Consider the following 17,226-nt stretch of genomic DNA (forward strand, 5'->3'; position numbering starts at 1 on the left):
CGAAGACGCCGTGGCCGAAGGGGCGGCGTGTTAGCCAGACTAAAAATGAACCCAAACAGACCAGCGATACCAAGTCTATTCCTGGCTAATGCGAGGTCGCTCGCTCCTCATGGTGAAGAGGACAAGATGGACGAGGTGAGGCTCCGTGTAGCACAAAACACCGTGATGGACAGCTGTGCCCTATTGTTTACGGAAACCTGGCTAACGTCCTCAATCCCTGACGGTAGCATGGAGCTAACCGGTCACACAGCACACAGACAGGACAGAAACGCAGAGTCTTCCGGCAAGCGGCGTGGGGGTGGACTGCTAACCTACCTAAACAACAAGCGGACTTCTGATTCAAAGGTAGTTAACAGCCACTGTTCCCAAGATTTGGAATATTTTACAGTTAAATGCCAACCCTTCCATCTAGCCAGGGAGCACTCTGCTGTCCTGATCACAAACGTGTATATAGCTCCCGATGCTAACGCTAGCACGGCGCTAGCTCTGTTGCACGATACAATCAGTGCACAACAGAACAAATATCCCGACGGCATCCACATCATAGCGGGGTACTTTAATCATGTCGACCTGAAAAAAGTGCTCCCCAAACTTCACCAGCATGTGAAGTGTGCTACGAGGGGAGCTAACACACTGGACAAAGTCTATTCCAACATAAAAAAAGGATATAGAGCCAAACAACTTCCCCAATTAGGCAAGTCTGACCACATATCCCTGCTCCTTTTGCCAGCTTACACACCAATGAGAAAAAGTGCTCCTATCACAACCAAAACGGTCAAAACATGGCCGGAGGGAGCCATGGAACAGCTGCAGGACTGCTTTGATACAACAGACTGGTCAGTTTTTGAAAACCCAGACTTGGAGCAGTACACAGAAGCAGTCCTGGGGTACATCAAACACTGCATAGACACTGTCACAGTGGACAAGCGCATCCGAGTCTACCCCAACAGGAAGCCCTGGATGACAAAAACAGTCCAGGGCTTACTCAAAGAGAGAGACAGTGCCTTCAAAGCGCAGGACCTGGCACTCTACCGTGCTGCCAGAGCCAATCTGAAGAGAGGCATCAGAGAGGCAAAAGCCGAACACAGGAGGAAAATGGAAGCCCACCTGCAGAGCAACAACACCAAGGAGGTATGGAAAGGAATAAAAGACATGACCAACTTCAGACCCAGTAACCCTTCGGCTGACGGCGACGCCTCTCGAGCGGGGGAGTTAAACAGCTTCTTCGCCCGATTTGAGAGAAAAACACCTGCAGCCGTCACAACACTCCCACCCAACACCCACAGCAGCTGCATCCTTATACTGGAGGAGCATGAGGTGAGACGCACGCTGAAGGCAGTGAACCCGAGGAAGGCTACGGGCCCAGATGGAGTCCCGGGACAGGTACTAAGAGACTGTGCAGACCAGCTGGCCGGAGTATTTACGAAGATCTTCACCCAGTCCCTCTCCCAGGCCGTCATCCCATCATGCCTGAAGACCTCCACAATAATCCCGGTGCCGAAGAAGAACTCTGTCAGATGTCTGAATGACTACCGTCCAGTTGCACTTACACCTATAGCTATGAAGTGCTTCGAGAAGCTGGTACGGACCCATATCACCTCAGTCCTCCCTCCCGAGCTCGACCCACACCAGTTTGCCTACAGAGCCAACAGGTCCATAGAGGACGCCATCGCCACAGCCCTACACTCCTCCCTGGGTCACCTGGAGACGGGGGGGAGCTACGTGCGGCTGCTTTTTGTGGATTATAGCTCGGCATTTAACACCATTATTCCTGATAGACTGGTGTCCAAACTGTCAGACCTGGGTCTCTCGAACTCCATCTGCATGTGGATTAAGGACTTCTTATCCAACCGCCCCCAGAGGGTGCAGTTGGGTCGCCACATATCATCAAGCCTGCACCTCAGTACCGGCTCTCCACAAGGCTGCGTGCTGAGCCCCCTTCTCTACTCCATCTACACATACGACTGCACACCTGCCCATTCCAGCAACTCCATCATCAAATTTGCGGATGACACCACCGTAGTGGGGCTCATCTCGGAGGGAGACGAGGCTGCATATCGGGATGAGGTGGAGAAGCTGTCGGATTAGTGCAAAGTCAACAACCTGGCCCTGAACACCTCCAAGACCAAGGAGCTGGTCATAGACTTCAGGAGGAAAAAAACGGACATCCTGCCCCTGATCATCAGTGGTGACTGTGTGGAGAGGGTCTCCGACTTCCGCTCCCTGGGAGTCCACCTGGCCGACGACCTATCCTGGAGCACCAACACCACGGCTACCATCAAGAAGGCACACCAGAGACTGCACTTCCTGAGAATACTCAGGAACAACCACCTCTCACAGGAACTGCTGGTGTCCTTCTACCGGTGCTCCATTGAGAGCATCCTGACCTACTGCATCTGTGTGTGGTTCAGCAGCTGCACGGCCGCATAGAGAACGGCGCTCCAGAGAGTCATAAAGACCGCCCAGAAGTTAATCGGATGCCCCCTCCCCCCCCTGGCTGACCTGTACAGCTCCCGCTGTCTCAGGACAGCACAGAGCATCCTGAAAGACCCATTCCACCCCGGGCACATCCACCTGGAACTGCTACCCTCAGGCAGACGCTACAGGGTGCTAAAAGCGAGCACCAATAGACTAAAAAATAGCTTTTACCCAAGAGCCATAGTAGCACTAAACAGGCACTGAGTGAGCACAATATGTCCATCATGTCCTCATGTGTAATGTTTAAATGTTTTTCTATTTTTTCGGACTACAATGTGCAATAATGTTTTATGTATGTGTGTATATGTATTCATATGCATGCAGATATGCATCTGTGTGGATACATATACATATACATAGATACATCTGTCATCTCTATCTTTTTTTTTTTTTACTATTTATACTACCATATTGTATATGCACCTTAGGAGGAGCTGCTCCAATTTCGTTGTTCTTTGAACCTGTTCATTGCAATAATGACAATAAAACTCTATTCTATTCTATTCTATGTTTGTGAAATTCCAACTATTTTTTTCACAACAAGCTTTTATATATTTGCATAGTATGTGTGTACGTTATTAATGTTGTAAATACAAATCTTTATACATCTAGAAAGGGTGGTCCTAAAGAGGTGGGCATTTTTTTGAGGTCTCAAGAAGGTTAAAAATAGAAGAGTGTGTGTGCGTGTGTGTGTGTGTGTGTGTGTGTGCGCGTGTGTGTGTTCTTGTATTTCTACCCTTTATGAGACATCAAGGAAAAGTACCTTCCATATAAGGACCGGTGAACAAGTTAGGACTGAAATCATTGTCCCAATCAGTATCACCATTGCATCTATTAAATAATGTCTCATTTGCAGCCCTTTTTGTAAAACTTATCAAAATGAGGGTGGTCCCAAAAAGAAGGGATTTTTCAAATTGACTGTGTGTCTGTTTTAAAAGTGCTCCCCCTCTGGTCAACATATGAAATAACAAGTGTGTGTAAGAAATTGAAATGCGCCCCCTTTGGCCAAAATTAATAAAAAAAGAAACTGAATATGTATATGAAGACATAATGTAATAATGTGAAACAAAAGATGAAAATTAAAAAGCAATTACAAACAAAAACATTTAAAAAAATAAAGTAACTAAAAGCAGTCTTTTTCTCACAATTTGTCGACTTTATTTTTTTAAATGAAATTGGGAACAATTTCTCAGATTCTTTCTGTTTCTGTAATATTTAATATTTTCTCATAAAATAATTAATTTTTTAAGTAAAATTATTACTTTTCAATGCAAAATGGTGACATTTTCCATATAAAATTCCAACTTTTATTACAAAATTGCCAATGTTTTTGTTGTTTTTGTGAAAGAACATTGTTTGAGTAAAAATATGACTTTTGTGATAAATTTGCCAAGTAAAAATTCTAAATATTATTATAACATTGCCAAAATGTAAACGTTTTCTTATAAACGTGTGACTTTTGCTGAGAAAAATTACAACTCCTTTCATAAAATTGCCAAAATGTTAAACTTTTTTGGTAAAACTGACTGTTATTGAGTAAAATTCCAACTTTTGTCATAATATTGCACATATGTTCAGTTTTTCTTGTAAATTGTTGACTTGCATTGAGTAAAAATTCAACTTTTAATTGCCAAAATGTTAAACTTTTTTGGTAAAACTGACTGTTATTGAGTAAAATTCCAACTTTTATCATAATATTGCACATATGTTCAGTTTTTCTTGTAAATTGTTGACTTGCGTTGAGTAAAAATACGACTTTTATTATAATACTGCCAAAATTCTAAGTTTTTCTTGTGAAACTGTGAGCTTTTTCTTGTGAAATTCCAACTCATTTTTCGCAACAAGATGTTTTACAATTGTTTAAAGCATGTCGCGACTAGACTGTAGAGCAGTGGAGACACGTTCTCTGGACTGATGAATCACGCTTTTCAATTTGACAATCTGATGGATGAGTCTGAGGTTGGAGGTTGCCAGGAGAACTGGAGTGTGAAATTTGGTGGAGGAGGAATTATGGTATGGGGTTGTTTTTTCAAGTGTTGGGCTTGGCCCCTTAGTTCCAGTGAAAGGAACTTTGAATGCTCCAGCATACCAAAACATTTTTTTAAGTATATATTCTGTTTTTGTTTATATGTTTTTATAATCTCATCTGTCCAGACACTCAGGCAAATCACATTGTTTATGTACAGATTTACTTTAGAAAACAGAAGTCTGGGATGCTTTTTGTTGAATTATTTGCCCTTTACTTTATCAAATGTTTGGGTAGAATTTTATTAAACTAAAACAGTTTTTTTTAATGTAATATAGAAATTTATCAGAGCTGTTTTTAATTTTAGTTTCATTACGTATAAATACATTTGATTTCCTGGAGCAATTCCATGTTCCCAACCTTACAGCCGTGTTGTGTCACTCGATACCTGAGACACGTCAACTGTTAGCATACAAACATTAGCACACTAGCAAGCTAATGCTAGCATGCTAACTTTTGTTTTTGCTGTTTTTTCACTTTTTTCTCTACTTCTGCAGCCATACACCTTACAGCCGTGTTGTGTAACGAGCCCTTCCTCTTCCTCTTGACTGGCCTGCACAGAGTCCTGACCTAAACCCGATAAAACACCTTTGGGATGAATTAAAACGGAGACTGAGAGCCAGGCCTTCTAAATCAGTGTGTGACCTCATCAAAGCGCTTTTGGAAGAATGGTCGGAAATTCCTGTAAACACACTCCACAACCTTGTGGACAGCCTTCCCAGAGGAGTTGAAACTTTAATAGCTGCAAATAAGGTGGACCCACATCATATTGAATCCTATGGGTTAGGAATGTTGGCCAATTACTTATGGCAATATAGTGTAACTTAACATAAAACTTATCCATTTTAAAAATGTACAGTGGAACAAAGCACCTGCCCAGTTTAGTTTGCTCCTCTTTATATGGATAATTGTAAAAACAACATTTGTATTATCCCACCAGTTGGAAGAAATGTGTTCCCTTCACATCCCCGAGACTGATGGAGCACTTTTAGAGTGTCGGGTAGGTAATGACTCACAGGATTTACCAGGATCTGTCATGAAAGCGTTGGGTTTGTCACTCTTAACAAGCTTGAAAAGAGCTAAGGCTTTATGTCTTTCACCCTGCTGCTAAAATGTGATTTAGCTCCTTCCTACTTCATGACATTAAATCATTTGTCTGGAACTGAGAGGCCTTAAGCAAATCCCCCCTCTTGAAGCATGACATGGCAACAACAAAACAGTAGAAGCACCTACCAGGCAGCAGGGTCATACTCGGCCCAAACGCGGATGAACTCGTCCAGGTGATGAGGGCCCAGAATGGAGGCGTCTCTGGTCAGGTACTCAAAGTTATCCATGATGACGGCGACAAAAAGATTTAACATCTAGTCGATGAAAATAAACATAGAATTATCTTCAAGTAGAGCAAAAAAAAAAAAAAAAACGTTCAGAGAAGTCCTGCTCACCATATCAAGCTACAAAACCCAAACCCAGTGAAGTCGGCACGTCGTGTAAATGGTAAATAAAAACAGAATACAATGATTTGCAAATCCTTTTCAACTTATATTCAGTTGAATGGACTGCAAAAACAAGATATTTAATGTTAGAACTGAAAATTTTGTTATTTTTTGCAAATATTAGCTCATTTGTTTCAAAAAAGCTGGCACAAAGGGCAAACAAGACTGACAAGGTTGAGGAATGCTCATCAAACACTTATTTGGAACATCCCACGGATGAAGAGGCTAATCGGGAACAGGTGGGTGCCATGATTGTTCACTTAAGACAGGAACCTATGGCTCTAGAGCCAGATGTGGCTCTTTTGATGACTGCACCTGGCTCTCAGATAAATCTTAGTGAAGTTAAGTGAAGTGAATTATATTTATAGAGCGCTTTTCTCTAGTGACTCAAAGCGCGTTACATAGTGAAACCCAATATCTAATTTACATTTAAACCAGTGTGGGTGGCACTGGGAGCACGTGGGTAAAGTGTCTTGCCCAAGGACACAACGGCAGTGACTAGGATGGCGGAAGCGGGAATCGAACCTGCAACCCTCAAGTTGCTGGCACGCCCACTCTACCAACCGAGCTATACCGCCCCAGTGACTTAGCTGACATTGCTTAACACGATAAGTAATGAATAATTCCGCTGGTAATCACAGTGTCAAAAATAATGTTCAAAATATAAAACATTCTCATGCATTTTAATCCATCCATCCGGTTTCTACCGCACCTGTTCAAGAAGTCGCATTAATGGTAAGAAGTATTTTATTTATTGTTGGTTATCTTCAGAAAAACAGGGTTATTAAAAAGAATAAGACACTTATTACACTCTAAAATAAATCATCAATCAATCAATATTTAATTATATAGCCCTAAATCAATGGTGTCTCAAAGGGCTGCACAAAAGACAACGACATCCTCGGTAGAGCCCACATAAGGGCAAGGAAAAACTCACCCTAGTGGGACGTCGACAATGATGACTATGAGAAACCTTGGAGAGGACCGCATATGTGGGCAACCCACCCCCACCCCGAGGGAACCGAAAGCAATGGAGGTCGAGCGGGTCTAACATGATACTGTGAAAGTTCAATCCATAGTGGATCCAACACAACTGTGAGAATCCAGTCCAAAGTGGATCCAATATAGTAGTGAGAGTCCCGTCCATAGTGGAGGCGGACCAGCAGCGCAGAGATGTCCCCAACCGATACACAGGCGAGCGGTTCATCCTGGGTCCCGACTTTGGACAGCTAGTACTTAATCCCACAAGGGAGAGTGGGACAAAGTAGAAAAAGAAAAGAAACGGCAGATCAACTGGTCTAAAAAGGGAGTCTATTTAAAGCCTAGAGTATACAAATGAGTTTTAAGATGAGACTTAAATGCTTCTACTGACGTAGCATCTTGAACTGTTACCGGGAGGGCATTCCAGAGTACTGGAAATAATGAAAAATGTTGGTCTTGCTTAAAAATGCACGCATTTAGTTGTATCCAGTCTTAAAAAAAATATTATATGGCTCTCATGGAAATACTTTTTAAAATATTTGGCTTGTATGGCTCTCTAAGATGTGTAAAATACTACGCGGTCTAGCTCCAGCCTATCTTGCCGATTGTATTGTACCATATGTCCCGGCAAGAAATCTGCGTTCAAAGGACTCCGGCTTATTAGTGATTCCCAGAGCCCAAAATAAGTCTGCGGGCTATAGAGCGTTTTCCATTCGGGCTCCAGTACTCTGGAATGCCCTCCCGGTAACAGTTCGAGATGCTACCTCAGTAGAAGCATTTAAGTCTCACCTTAAAACTCATCTGTATACTCTAGCCTTTAAATAGACCCCCTTTTTAGACCAGTTGATCTGCCGTTTCTTCCCTTTTTCTCCTCTGTCCCACTCTCCCTTGTGGAGGGGGTCCGGTCCGGTGGCCATGGATGAAGTACTGGCTGTCCGGAGTTGGGACCCAGGATGGACCGCTCGCCTGTGTATCGGTTGGGGACATCTCTGCGCTGCTGATCCGCCTCCGCTTGGGATGGTTTCCTGTTGGCTCCACTATGGACGGGACTCTCGCTACTGTGTTGGATCCACTTTGGACTGGACTCTCACGGTTGTGTTTGATCCACTCTATATTGAACGTTCACAGTATCATGTTAGACCTGGTCGACATCCATTGCTTTCGGTGGGGGGGTGGGGGTTACCCACATATGTGGTCCTCTCCAAGGTTTCTCATAATCATCATTGTCACCGACGTCTCACTGGGTGTGAGTTTTCCTTGCCCTTATGTGGGCTCTACCGAAGATGTCGCTGTGGTTTGTGCAGCCCTCTGAGACAAAAGTGATTTAGGGCTATATAAATGATCATTGATTGATTGATTGATTGATTGATGATTGGGTATTAAAGCAGCTTCCATGAAATGATCAGTCATTCACAAACAAGGATGGGGCGAGGGTCACCACTTTGTCAACAAATGTGTGAGCAAATTGTCGAGCAGTTTAAGAACAACATTTCTCAACGAGCTATTGCACTTAATTTAGGGATGTAACCATCTACGGTCTGTAATATCATCAAAAGGTTCAGAGAATCTGGAGAAATCACTGCACATAAGCGGCAATGCCCCGGACCTTGGATCCCTCGGGCAGTACTGCATTAAAATGCGATATCAGTGTTTAAAGGATATCACCACATGGGCTCAGGAACACTTCAGAAAACCACTATCAGTAACTACAGTTAGTCGCTACATTTGTAAGTGCAAATTAAAACTTTAAAATGCAAAGCGAAAGTCATTTATCAACAACACCCAGAAATGGCCTGATGAGTCCCCATTTGAAATTTTTGGGGGAAGCTCTGGATGTTGTGTCCTCCGGACCAAAGAGGAAAAGAACCGCCCGGACTGTTCTCGGCGCAAATGGTACGGGGGTGTATCAGTGCCCAAGGCATGGGTAACTTACACATCTGTGAAGGCACTATTAATAAAGCTGAAAGGTACATACAGGTGTTGGAGCAACACAGGCGTAATATGAAGCCTAAAATACCACAACGGAGACTGTTGAACAACTTAAGCTGTACATCAAGCAAGAATGGGAAATAATTCCACCTGAAGAACTTCAAAAATTGGTCTCCTCAGTTCCCAACGGTTAACTGAGTGTTGTTCAAAGGAAAGGCCATGTAATACAGTGGTAAAAATGCCCCTATGCCAACTTTTCTGCCATTATATTCCAAGTTAATGATTATTTGCACAAAAAAAAATATGTTTCTCAGTTTGAACATTAAATATCTTGTCTTAGCAGTCTATTCAATTGAATATAAGTTGAAAAGGTTTTGCAAATCATTGTATTCTGTTTTCATTTACCGTTTACACACTCCACTGGTTCTGGGTTTTGTACTTGAATACAGTGGAACCTGTTTATGTCTGAAATGGCTGACTCAAATTGACTTAAGCGGTCGGTCATCAATATTGCCATAATGGAAAACAAAAAAATAGCGATTGACAATAAGGGATTTTGAAGCTGACACCGTTTTTTGACATCTTTCTCGAATTGTGCATATTTTTATTTGATTTTTCAGTTTTCATATTTCCTTATTCAAGGATTTAAGGAACTTTATGGCCATAACGGCACCCATTAGAGACATGACATGGCATTAAATCTACTACATGGAGTTCCAGATGTAGCCCAAGGAGTACCACAAGAACAACAGTATGTACATAATAATGTAAATAGTATATAAATAGAGCAGGTTGAGAATAGCACAGATAATTAGGAAAATAATTCTTAAACAGAACAGAATAAAAATGTAATACATTGTTTTCCTGTAATGAAAACAATAACATCAAACAACAATTGTTACTCGTGAGTAAGTTAAGTGTTCCTCATGCATGGATGGGGGAGGATTGTAACAGACCACCAATCAGTTGATAATGTACTTAGCATTTGCTATATTTTCAATTGAAATGTTTAACTATGATTTCGATCAGATTTTGGTTTTATTTTCGTGGTGATGTGTTTAACTAGTTGATGTGTCTAGTTCATCAGTCTAACAGTCTAAAGCAGGGGTGCTCACACTTTTTCTGCAGACGAGCTACGTTTCAATTGACCAAGTCGAGGAGATCTACTGTACCTCATTCATATTTATAATTTATATGTATTTATTTATGAAAGACAGATTTTTGTTAACAAGTTAATGGATAATACAAGCATGTTTAACACTTATAGATTCCTTTCTTTCATGAAGACGAGAATATAAGTTGGTGTATTACCTGATTCTGATGACTGGCATTGATTGGAATCAGACAGTGGTGTCTTAGAGTGCTTTAAATTGTAGTTTTCTTAGCTCTTCATAGTGTAGTTTCTATTTATAGCGTTTTGTCTCCTTTGGGAACGATTTTCTTTTGGTGTAGCTAATCATAGATTGTTTTTTGTTATTAGATCAGCGTAGATTTTGCTATCGCCATTTTTCCTCCCCCTGGAGTGATTTTCTGTTGTTTTGCACCCTGTTCTTCGTTTATTTTGATTGTTAATCTAGTGTATAGGACCCTGCGATGAGGTGGCGACTTGTCCAGGGTGTACCCCGCCTTCCGCCCAATTGTAGCTGAGATAGGCGCCAGCGCCCCCAAAAGGGAATAAGCGGTAAAAAATGGATGGGATGGATCTAGTGTATAGAGTCTGGAGTCCGTAGCTATTTGTTTATTTACTCTGTCTGAAGAGAGTTCCTAGAAACTATAGAATAAAAGCCTGCATCAATCATTCCCTGTCTGCAACTGAGTCCTCATTCTTGCCAAAACAAAACAGAAATATGTCAAGCCTTTGTTATAATTTTAATGATCGTGGCTTACAGTTTTCAAGAAACCCAACATATTTAAGATTTTCAATTTGAGGTTTTATAAACTGTTAGCCATAATAATCCAAATTATATCAAAAGAAGGCTTGAAATCTCCTGAGGTGCAGTTATGAGCCTATGTCACGCGTTCCCAAGCCAGCCGGGAGACATAGTCTTCCTAACGTGTCCTGGGTCTTCCCCGTGGCCTCATACCGGTCGGACGTGGCATCCTGACCAGATGCCCAAACCACCTCATCTGGCTCCTCTCGATATGGAGGAGCAGCAGCTTTACTTTGAGCTCCTACCGGATTGCAGAGCTTCTCACCCTATCTCTAAGGTCGAGCCCCGCCACTCGGCAGAGGAAACTCATTTCGGCCGCTTGTACCCGTGATCTTGTCCTTTGATCATAACCCAAAGTTCATGACCATAGGTGAGGATGGGAACGTAGATCGACCGGTAAATTGAGAGCTTTGCCTTCCGGCTCAGCTCCTTCTTCACCACAACGGATCGATACAGCGTCCGCATTACTGAAGACGACGCACCGATCCGCCTGTCGCCCTCACGATCCACTCTTCCCCCACTCGTAAACAAGACTCCAAGGTACTTGAACTCCTCCACTTGGGGAAAGATCTCCTCCCCAACCCAGAGAAGGCACTCCACCCTTCTCCGGGCGAGAACAATGCAAAAAGCAGAGACCTAATCCCACGGCCACCAAACCGTAACCCCTTAACGCCCTGACTGCGCCTATAAATTTTGTCCATAAAATTTATGAACAGAATCGGTGACAAAGGGCAGGCTTGGCGGAGTCCAACCCTCACTGGAAACGGGTCCGACTTACTGCCAGCGATGCGGACCAAGTTCTGACAGTGATCATACATTCTTTTCACCTTGTGAATCTAATTGCCAAAATAAACAAGCATTGTACTTTAATCGAATTGTTTGAATTTCACCTCAACATAGACGAGTTGTCAATCTAGGTTGAGTTCTCAATTTAAGACTTTAGTTGACATAGATGGGTGGTCGACTTAAGACTTTAGTTGACTTAGACGGGTTGTCGACTTAAAACTTTAGTTGACTTAGATGGGTTGTCGACTTAAGACTTTAGTTGACTAAGACCGGTTGTCGACATAAGACTTTAGTTGACTTAGACCGGTTGTCGACTTAAGACTTTAGTTGACTTGGACCGGTTGTCGACTTAAGACTTTAGTTGACTTAGATGGGTTGTCGACTTAAGACTTTAGTTGACTTAGAAGGGTTGTCGACTTAAGACTTTAGTTGACTTAGATAGGTTGTCGACTTAAAACTTTAGTTGACTTAGACGGGTTGTCGACTTAAGACTTTAGTTGACTTAGATGGGTTGTCGACTTAAGACTTTAGTTGACTTAGACCGGTTGTCGACTTAAGACTTTAGTTGACTTAGATGGGTTGTCGACTTAAGACTTTAGTTGACTTAGACCGGTTGTCGACTTAAGACTTTAGTTGAATTAGACGGGTTGTCGACTTAAGACTTTAGTTGACTTAGACGGGTTGTCGACTTAAGACTTTAGTTTACTTAGACGGGTTGTCGACTTAAGACATTAGTTGACTTAGACGGGTTGTCGACTTAAGACTTTAGTTGACTTAGACGGGTTGTCGACTTAAGACTTTAGTTGACTTAGACGGGTTGTCGACTTAAGACTTTAGTTGACTTAGACGGGTTGTCGACTTAAGACTTTAGTTGACTTAGACCGGTTGTCGACTTAAGACTTTAGTTGACTTAGAGGGGTTGTCGACTTAAGACTTTAGTTAACTTAGATGGGTTGTCGACTTAAGACTTTAGTTGACTTAGACAGGTTGTCGACTTAAGACTTTAGTTGACTTAGATGGGTTGTCGACTTAAGACTTTAGTTGACTTAGACGGGTTGTCGACTTAAGACTTTAGTTGACTTAGACGGGTTGTCGACTTAAGACTTTAGTTGACTTAGACGGGTTGTTGACTTAAGACTTTAGTTGACTTAGACGGGTTGTCGACTTAAGACTTTAGTTGACTTAGATGGGTTGTCGACTTAAGACTTTAGTTGACTTAGACCGGTTGTCGACTTAAGACTTTAGTTGACTTAGATGGGTTGTCGACTTAAGACTTTAGTTGACTTAGACCGGTTGTCGACTTAAGACTTTAGTTGAATTAGACGGGTTGTCGACTTAAGACTTTAGTTGACTTAGACGGGTTGTCGACTTAAGACTTTAGTTTACTTAGACCGGTTGTCGACTTAAGACATTAGTTGACTTAGACGGGTTGTCGACTTAAGACTTTAGTTGACTTAGACGGGTTGTCGACTTAAGACTTTAGTTGACTTAGACGGGTTGTCGACTTAAGACTTTAGTTGACTTAGACGGGTTGTCGACTTAAGACTTTAGTTGACTTAGACCGGTTGTCGACTTAAGACTTTAGTTGACTTAGAGGGGTTGTCGACTTAAGACTTTAGTTAACTTAGATGGGTTGTCGACTTAAGACTTTAGTTGACTTAGACAGGTTGTCGACTTAAGACTTTAGTTGACTTAGAAGGGTTGTCGACTTAAGACTTTAGTTGACTTAGACGGGTTGTCGACTTAAGACTTTAGTTGACTTAGACGGGTTGTCGACTTAAGACTTTAGTTGACTTAGACGGGTTGTTGACTTAAGACTTTAGTTGACTTAGACGGGTTGTCGACTTAAGACTTTAGTTGACTTAGACGGGTTGTCGACTTAAGACTTTAGTCGACTTAGACGGGTTGTCGACTTAAAATTTTAGTTGACTTAGATGGGTTGTCGACTTAAGACTTTAGTTGACTTAGATGGGTTGTCGACTTAAGGCTTTAGTTGACTTAGACGGATTGTTGACTTAAGACTTTAGTCGACTTAGACGGGTTGACGACTTAAGACTTTAGTCGACTTAGACGGGTTGACAAGTTAAGACTTTCGTCGACTTAGACGGGTTGCTGACTTAAGACTTTAGTTGACTTAGACGGGTTGTCGACTTAAAACTTTAGTTGACTTAGATGGGTTGTTGACTTAAGACTTGAGTTGACTTAGATGGGTTGTCGACTTAAGACTTTAGTTGACTTAGACGGGTTGTCGACTCAAGACTTAAGTTGACTTAGATGGGTTGTCGACTTAAGACTTTAGTTGACTTAGATGGGTTGTCGACTTAAGACTTTAGTTGACTTAGATGGGTTGTCGACTTAAGACTTTAGTTGACTTAGACAGGTTGTCGACTTAAGACTTTAGTTGGCGTAGATGGGTTGTCGACTTAAGACTTTAGTTGACTTAGACGGGTTGTCGACTTAAGACTTTAGTTGACTTAGACGGGTTGTCGACTTAAGACTTTAGTTGACTTAGACGGGTTGTTGACTTAAGACTTTAGTTGACTTAGACGGGTTGTCGACTTAAGACTTTAGTTGACTTAGACCGGTTGTCGACTTAAGACTTTAGTCGACTTAGACGGGTTGTCGACTTAGACGGGTTGTCGACTTAAAATTTTAGTTGACTTAGATGGGTTGTCGACTTAAGACTTTAGTTGACTTAGATGGGTTGTCGACTTAAGGCTTTAGTTGACTTAGACGGATTGTCGACTTAAGACTTTAGTCGACTTAGACGGGTTGACGACTTAAGACTTTAGTCGACTTAGACGGGTTGACAACTTAAGACTTTCGTCGACTTAGACGGGTTGTTGAGTTAAGACTTTAGTTGACTTAGACGGGTTGTCGACTTAAAACTTTAGTTGACTTAGATGGGTTGTTGACTTAAGACTTGAGTTGACTTAGATGGGTTGTTGACTTAAGACTTTAGTTGACTTAGACGAGTTGTCGACTTAAGACTTTGGTTGACTTAGATGGGTTGTCGACTTAAGACTTTAGTTGACTCAGATGGGTTGTCGACTTAAGACTTTAGTTGACTTAGATGGGTTGTCGACTTAAGACTTTAGTTGACTCAGATGGGCTGTCGACTTAAGATTTTAGTTGACTTAGACGGTTTGTCGACTTAAGATTTTAGTTGACTTAGATGGGTTGTCGACTTAAGACTTTAGTTGACTTAGATGGGGTGTCGACTTAAGACTTTAGTTGACTTAGACGGGTTGTCGACTTAAGACTTTACTTGACTTAGATGGGTTGTCGACTTAAGACTAGTTGACTTAGATGGGTTGTCGACTTAAGACTTAAGTTTACTTAGATGGGTTGTCGATTTAAGACTTTAGTTGACTTAGACGGGTTGTTGACTTAAGACTTTAGTTGACTTAGACGGGTTGTCGACTTAAGACTTTAGTTGACTTAGACGGGTTGTCGACTTAAGACTTTAGTTGACTTAGACGGGTTGTTGACTTAAGACTTTAGTTGACTTAGACGGGTTGTCGACTTAAGACTTTAGTTGACTTAGACCGGTTGTCGACTTAAGACTTTAGTCGACTTAGACGGGTTGTCGACTTAGACGGGTTGTCGACTTAAAATTTTAGTTGACTTAGATGGGTTGTCGACTTAAGACTTTAGTTGACTTAGATGGGTTGTCGACTTAAGGCTTTAGTTGACTTAGACGGATTGTCGACTTAAGACTTTAGTCGACTTAGACGGGTTGACGACTTAAAACTTTAGTCGACTTAGACGGGTTGACAACTTAAGACTTTCGTCGACTTAGACGGGTTGTTGAGTTAAGACTTTAGTTGACTTAGACGGGTTGTCGACTTAAAACTTTAGTTGACTTAGATGGGTTGTTGACTTAAGACTTGAGTTGACTTAGATGGGTTGTTGACTTAAGACTTTAGTTGACTTAGACGGGTTGTCGACTTAAGACTTTGGTTGACTTAGATGGGTTGTCGACTTAAGACTTTAGTTGACTCAGATGGGTTGTCGACTTAAGACTTTAGTTGACTTAGATGGGTTGTCGACTTAAGACTTTAGTTGACTCAGATGGGCTGTCGACTTAAGATTTTAGTTGACTTAGACGGGTTGTCGACTTAAGATTTTAGTTGACTTAGATGGGTTGTCGACTTAAGACTTTAGTTGACTTAGATGGGGTGTCGACTTAAGACTTTAGTTGACTTAGACGGGTTGTCGACTTAAGACTTTACTTGACTTAGATGGGTTGTCGACTTAAGACTAGTTGACTTAGATGGGTTGTCGACTTAAGACTTAAGTTTACTTAGATGGGTTGTCGATTTAAGACTTTAGTTGACTTAGACGGGTGGTTGACTTAAGACTTTAGTTGACTTAGACGGGTTGTCGACTTAAGACTTTAGTTGACTTAGACGGGTTGTCGACTTAAGACTTTAGTTGACTTAGACGGGTTGTCGACTTAAGACTTTACTTGACTTAGACGGGTTGTCGACTTAAGACTTTAGTTGACTTAGACGGGTTGTCGACTTAAGACTTTAGTCGACTTAGACGGGTTGACGACTTAAGACTTTAGTCGACTTAGACGGGTTGTCGACTTAAGACTTTAGTCGACTTAGATGGGTTGTCGACTTAAGACTTTAGTTGACTTAGATGGCTTGTCGACTTAAGACTTTAGTTGACTTTAGTTGACTTAGACGGGTTGTCGACTTAAGACTTTAGTTGACTTAGACGGGTTGTTGACTTAAGACTTTAGTTTACTTAGACGGGTTGTCGACTTAAGACATTAGTTGACTTAGACGGGTTGTCGACTTAAGACTTTAGTTGACTTAGACGGGTTGTCGACTTAAGACCTTAGTTGACTTAAATGGGTTGTCGACTTAAGACTTTAGTTGACTTAGACGGGTTGTCCACTTAAGACTTAAGTTGACTTAGACGGGTTGTCGACTTAAGACTTTAGTTGACTTAGACGGGTTGTCCACTTAAGACTTTAGTTGACTTAGACGGGTTGTCGACTTAAGACTTTAGTTGACTTAGACGGGTTGTCGACTTAAGACTTTAGTTGACTTAGATGGGTTGTCGACTTAGACTTTAGTTGACTTAGACGGGTTGTCGACTTAAGACTTTAGTTGACTCAGATGGGTTGTCGACTTAAGACTTTAGTTGACTTAGACGTGTTGTCGACTTTAGACTTTAGTTGACTTAGACGGGTTGTCGATTTAAGACTTTAGTTGACTTAGATGGGTTGTCGACTTAAGACTTTAGTTGACTTAGATGGGTTGTCGACTTAAGCCTTTAGTTGACTTAGATGGGTTGTCGAGTTAAGACTTTAGTTGACTTAGACGGGTTGTCGACTTAAGACTTTAGTTGACTTAGATGGGTTGTCGACTTAAGACTTTAGTTGACTTAGACGGGTTGTGGACTCAAGACTTTAGTTGACTTAGACAGGTTGTCGACTTAAGACTTTAGTTGACTTAGATGGGTTGTCGACTTAAGACTTTAGTTGACTTAGACGGGTTGTCGACTTAAGACTTTAGTTGACTTAGACGGGTTGTCGACTTAAGACTTTAGTTGACGTAGATGGGTTCCCGACTTAAGACTTTAG

The 17,226-nt window shown here is 41.7% G+C and overlaps 1 protein-coding gene across 1 annotated transcript in view; it reads right to left on the reverse strand.

Moving 5' to 3' along the window:
• The window catches only part of LOC133536415 (voltage-dependent N-type calcium channel subunit alpha-1B-like), a 446,201-nt gene that overhangs the window by 62,991 nt on the left and 365,984 nt on the right, over positions 1–17,226 (reverse strand). The window contains exon 37 of the mRNA XM_061876915.1: positions 5,738–5,865. Coding sequence (XP_061732899.1) covers positions 5,738–5,865 — 128 coding nt within the window. The remainder of the gene's footprint in view (positions 1–5,737; positions 5,866–17,226) is intronic.

The sequence above is a fragment of the Nerophis ophidion genome, linkage group LG17, assembly GCF_033978795.1.
Source record: "Nerophis ophidion isolate RoL-2023_Sa linkage group LG17, RoL_Noph_v1.0, whole genome shotgun sequence".
NCBI classification, from domain to species: domain Eukaryota; kingdom Metazoa; phylum Chordata; class Actinopteri; order Syngnathiformes; family Syngnathidae; genus Nerophis; species Nerophis ophidion.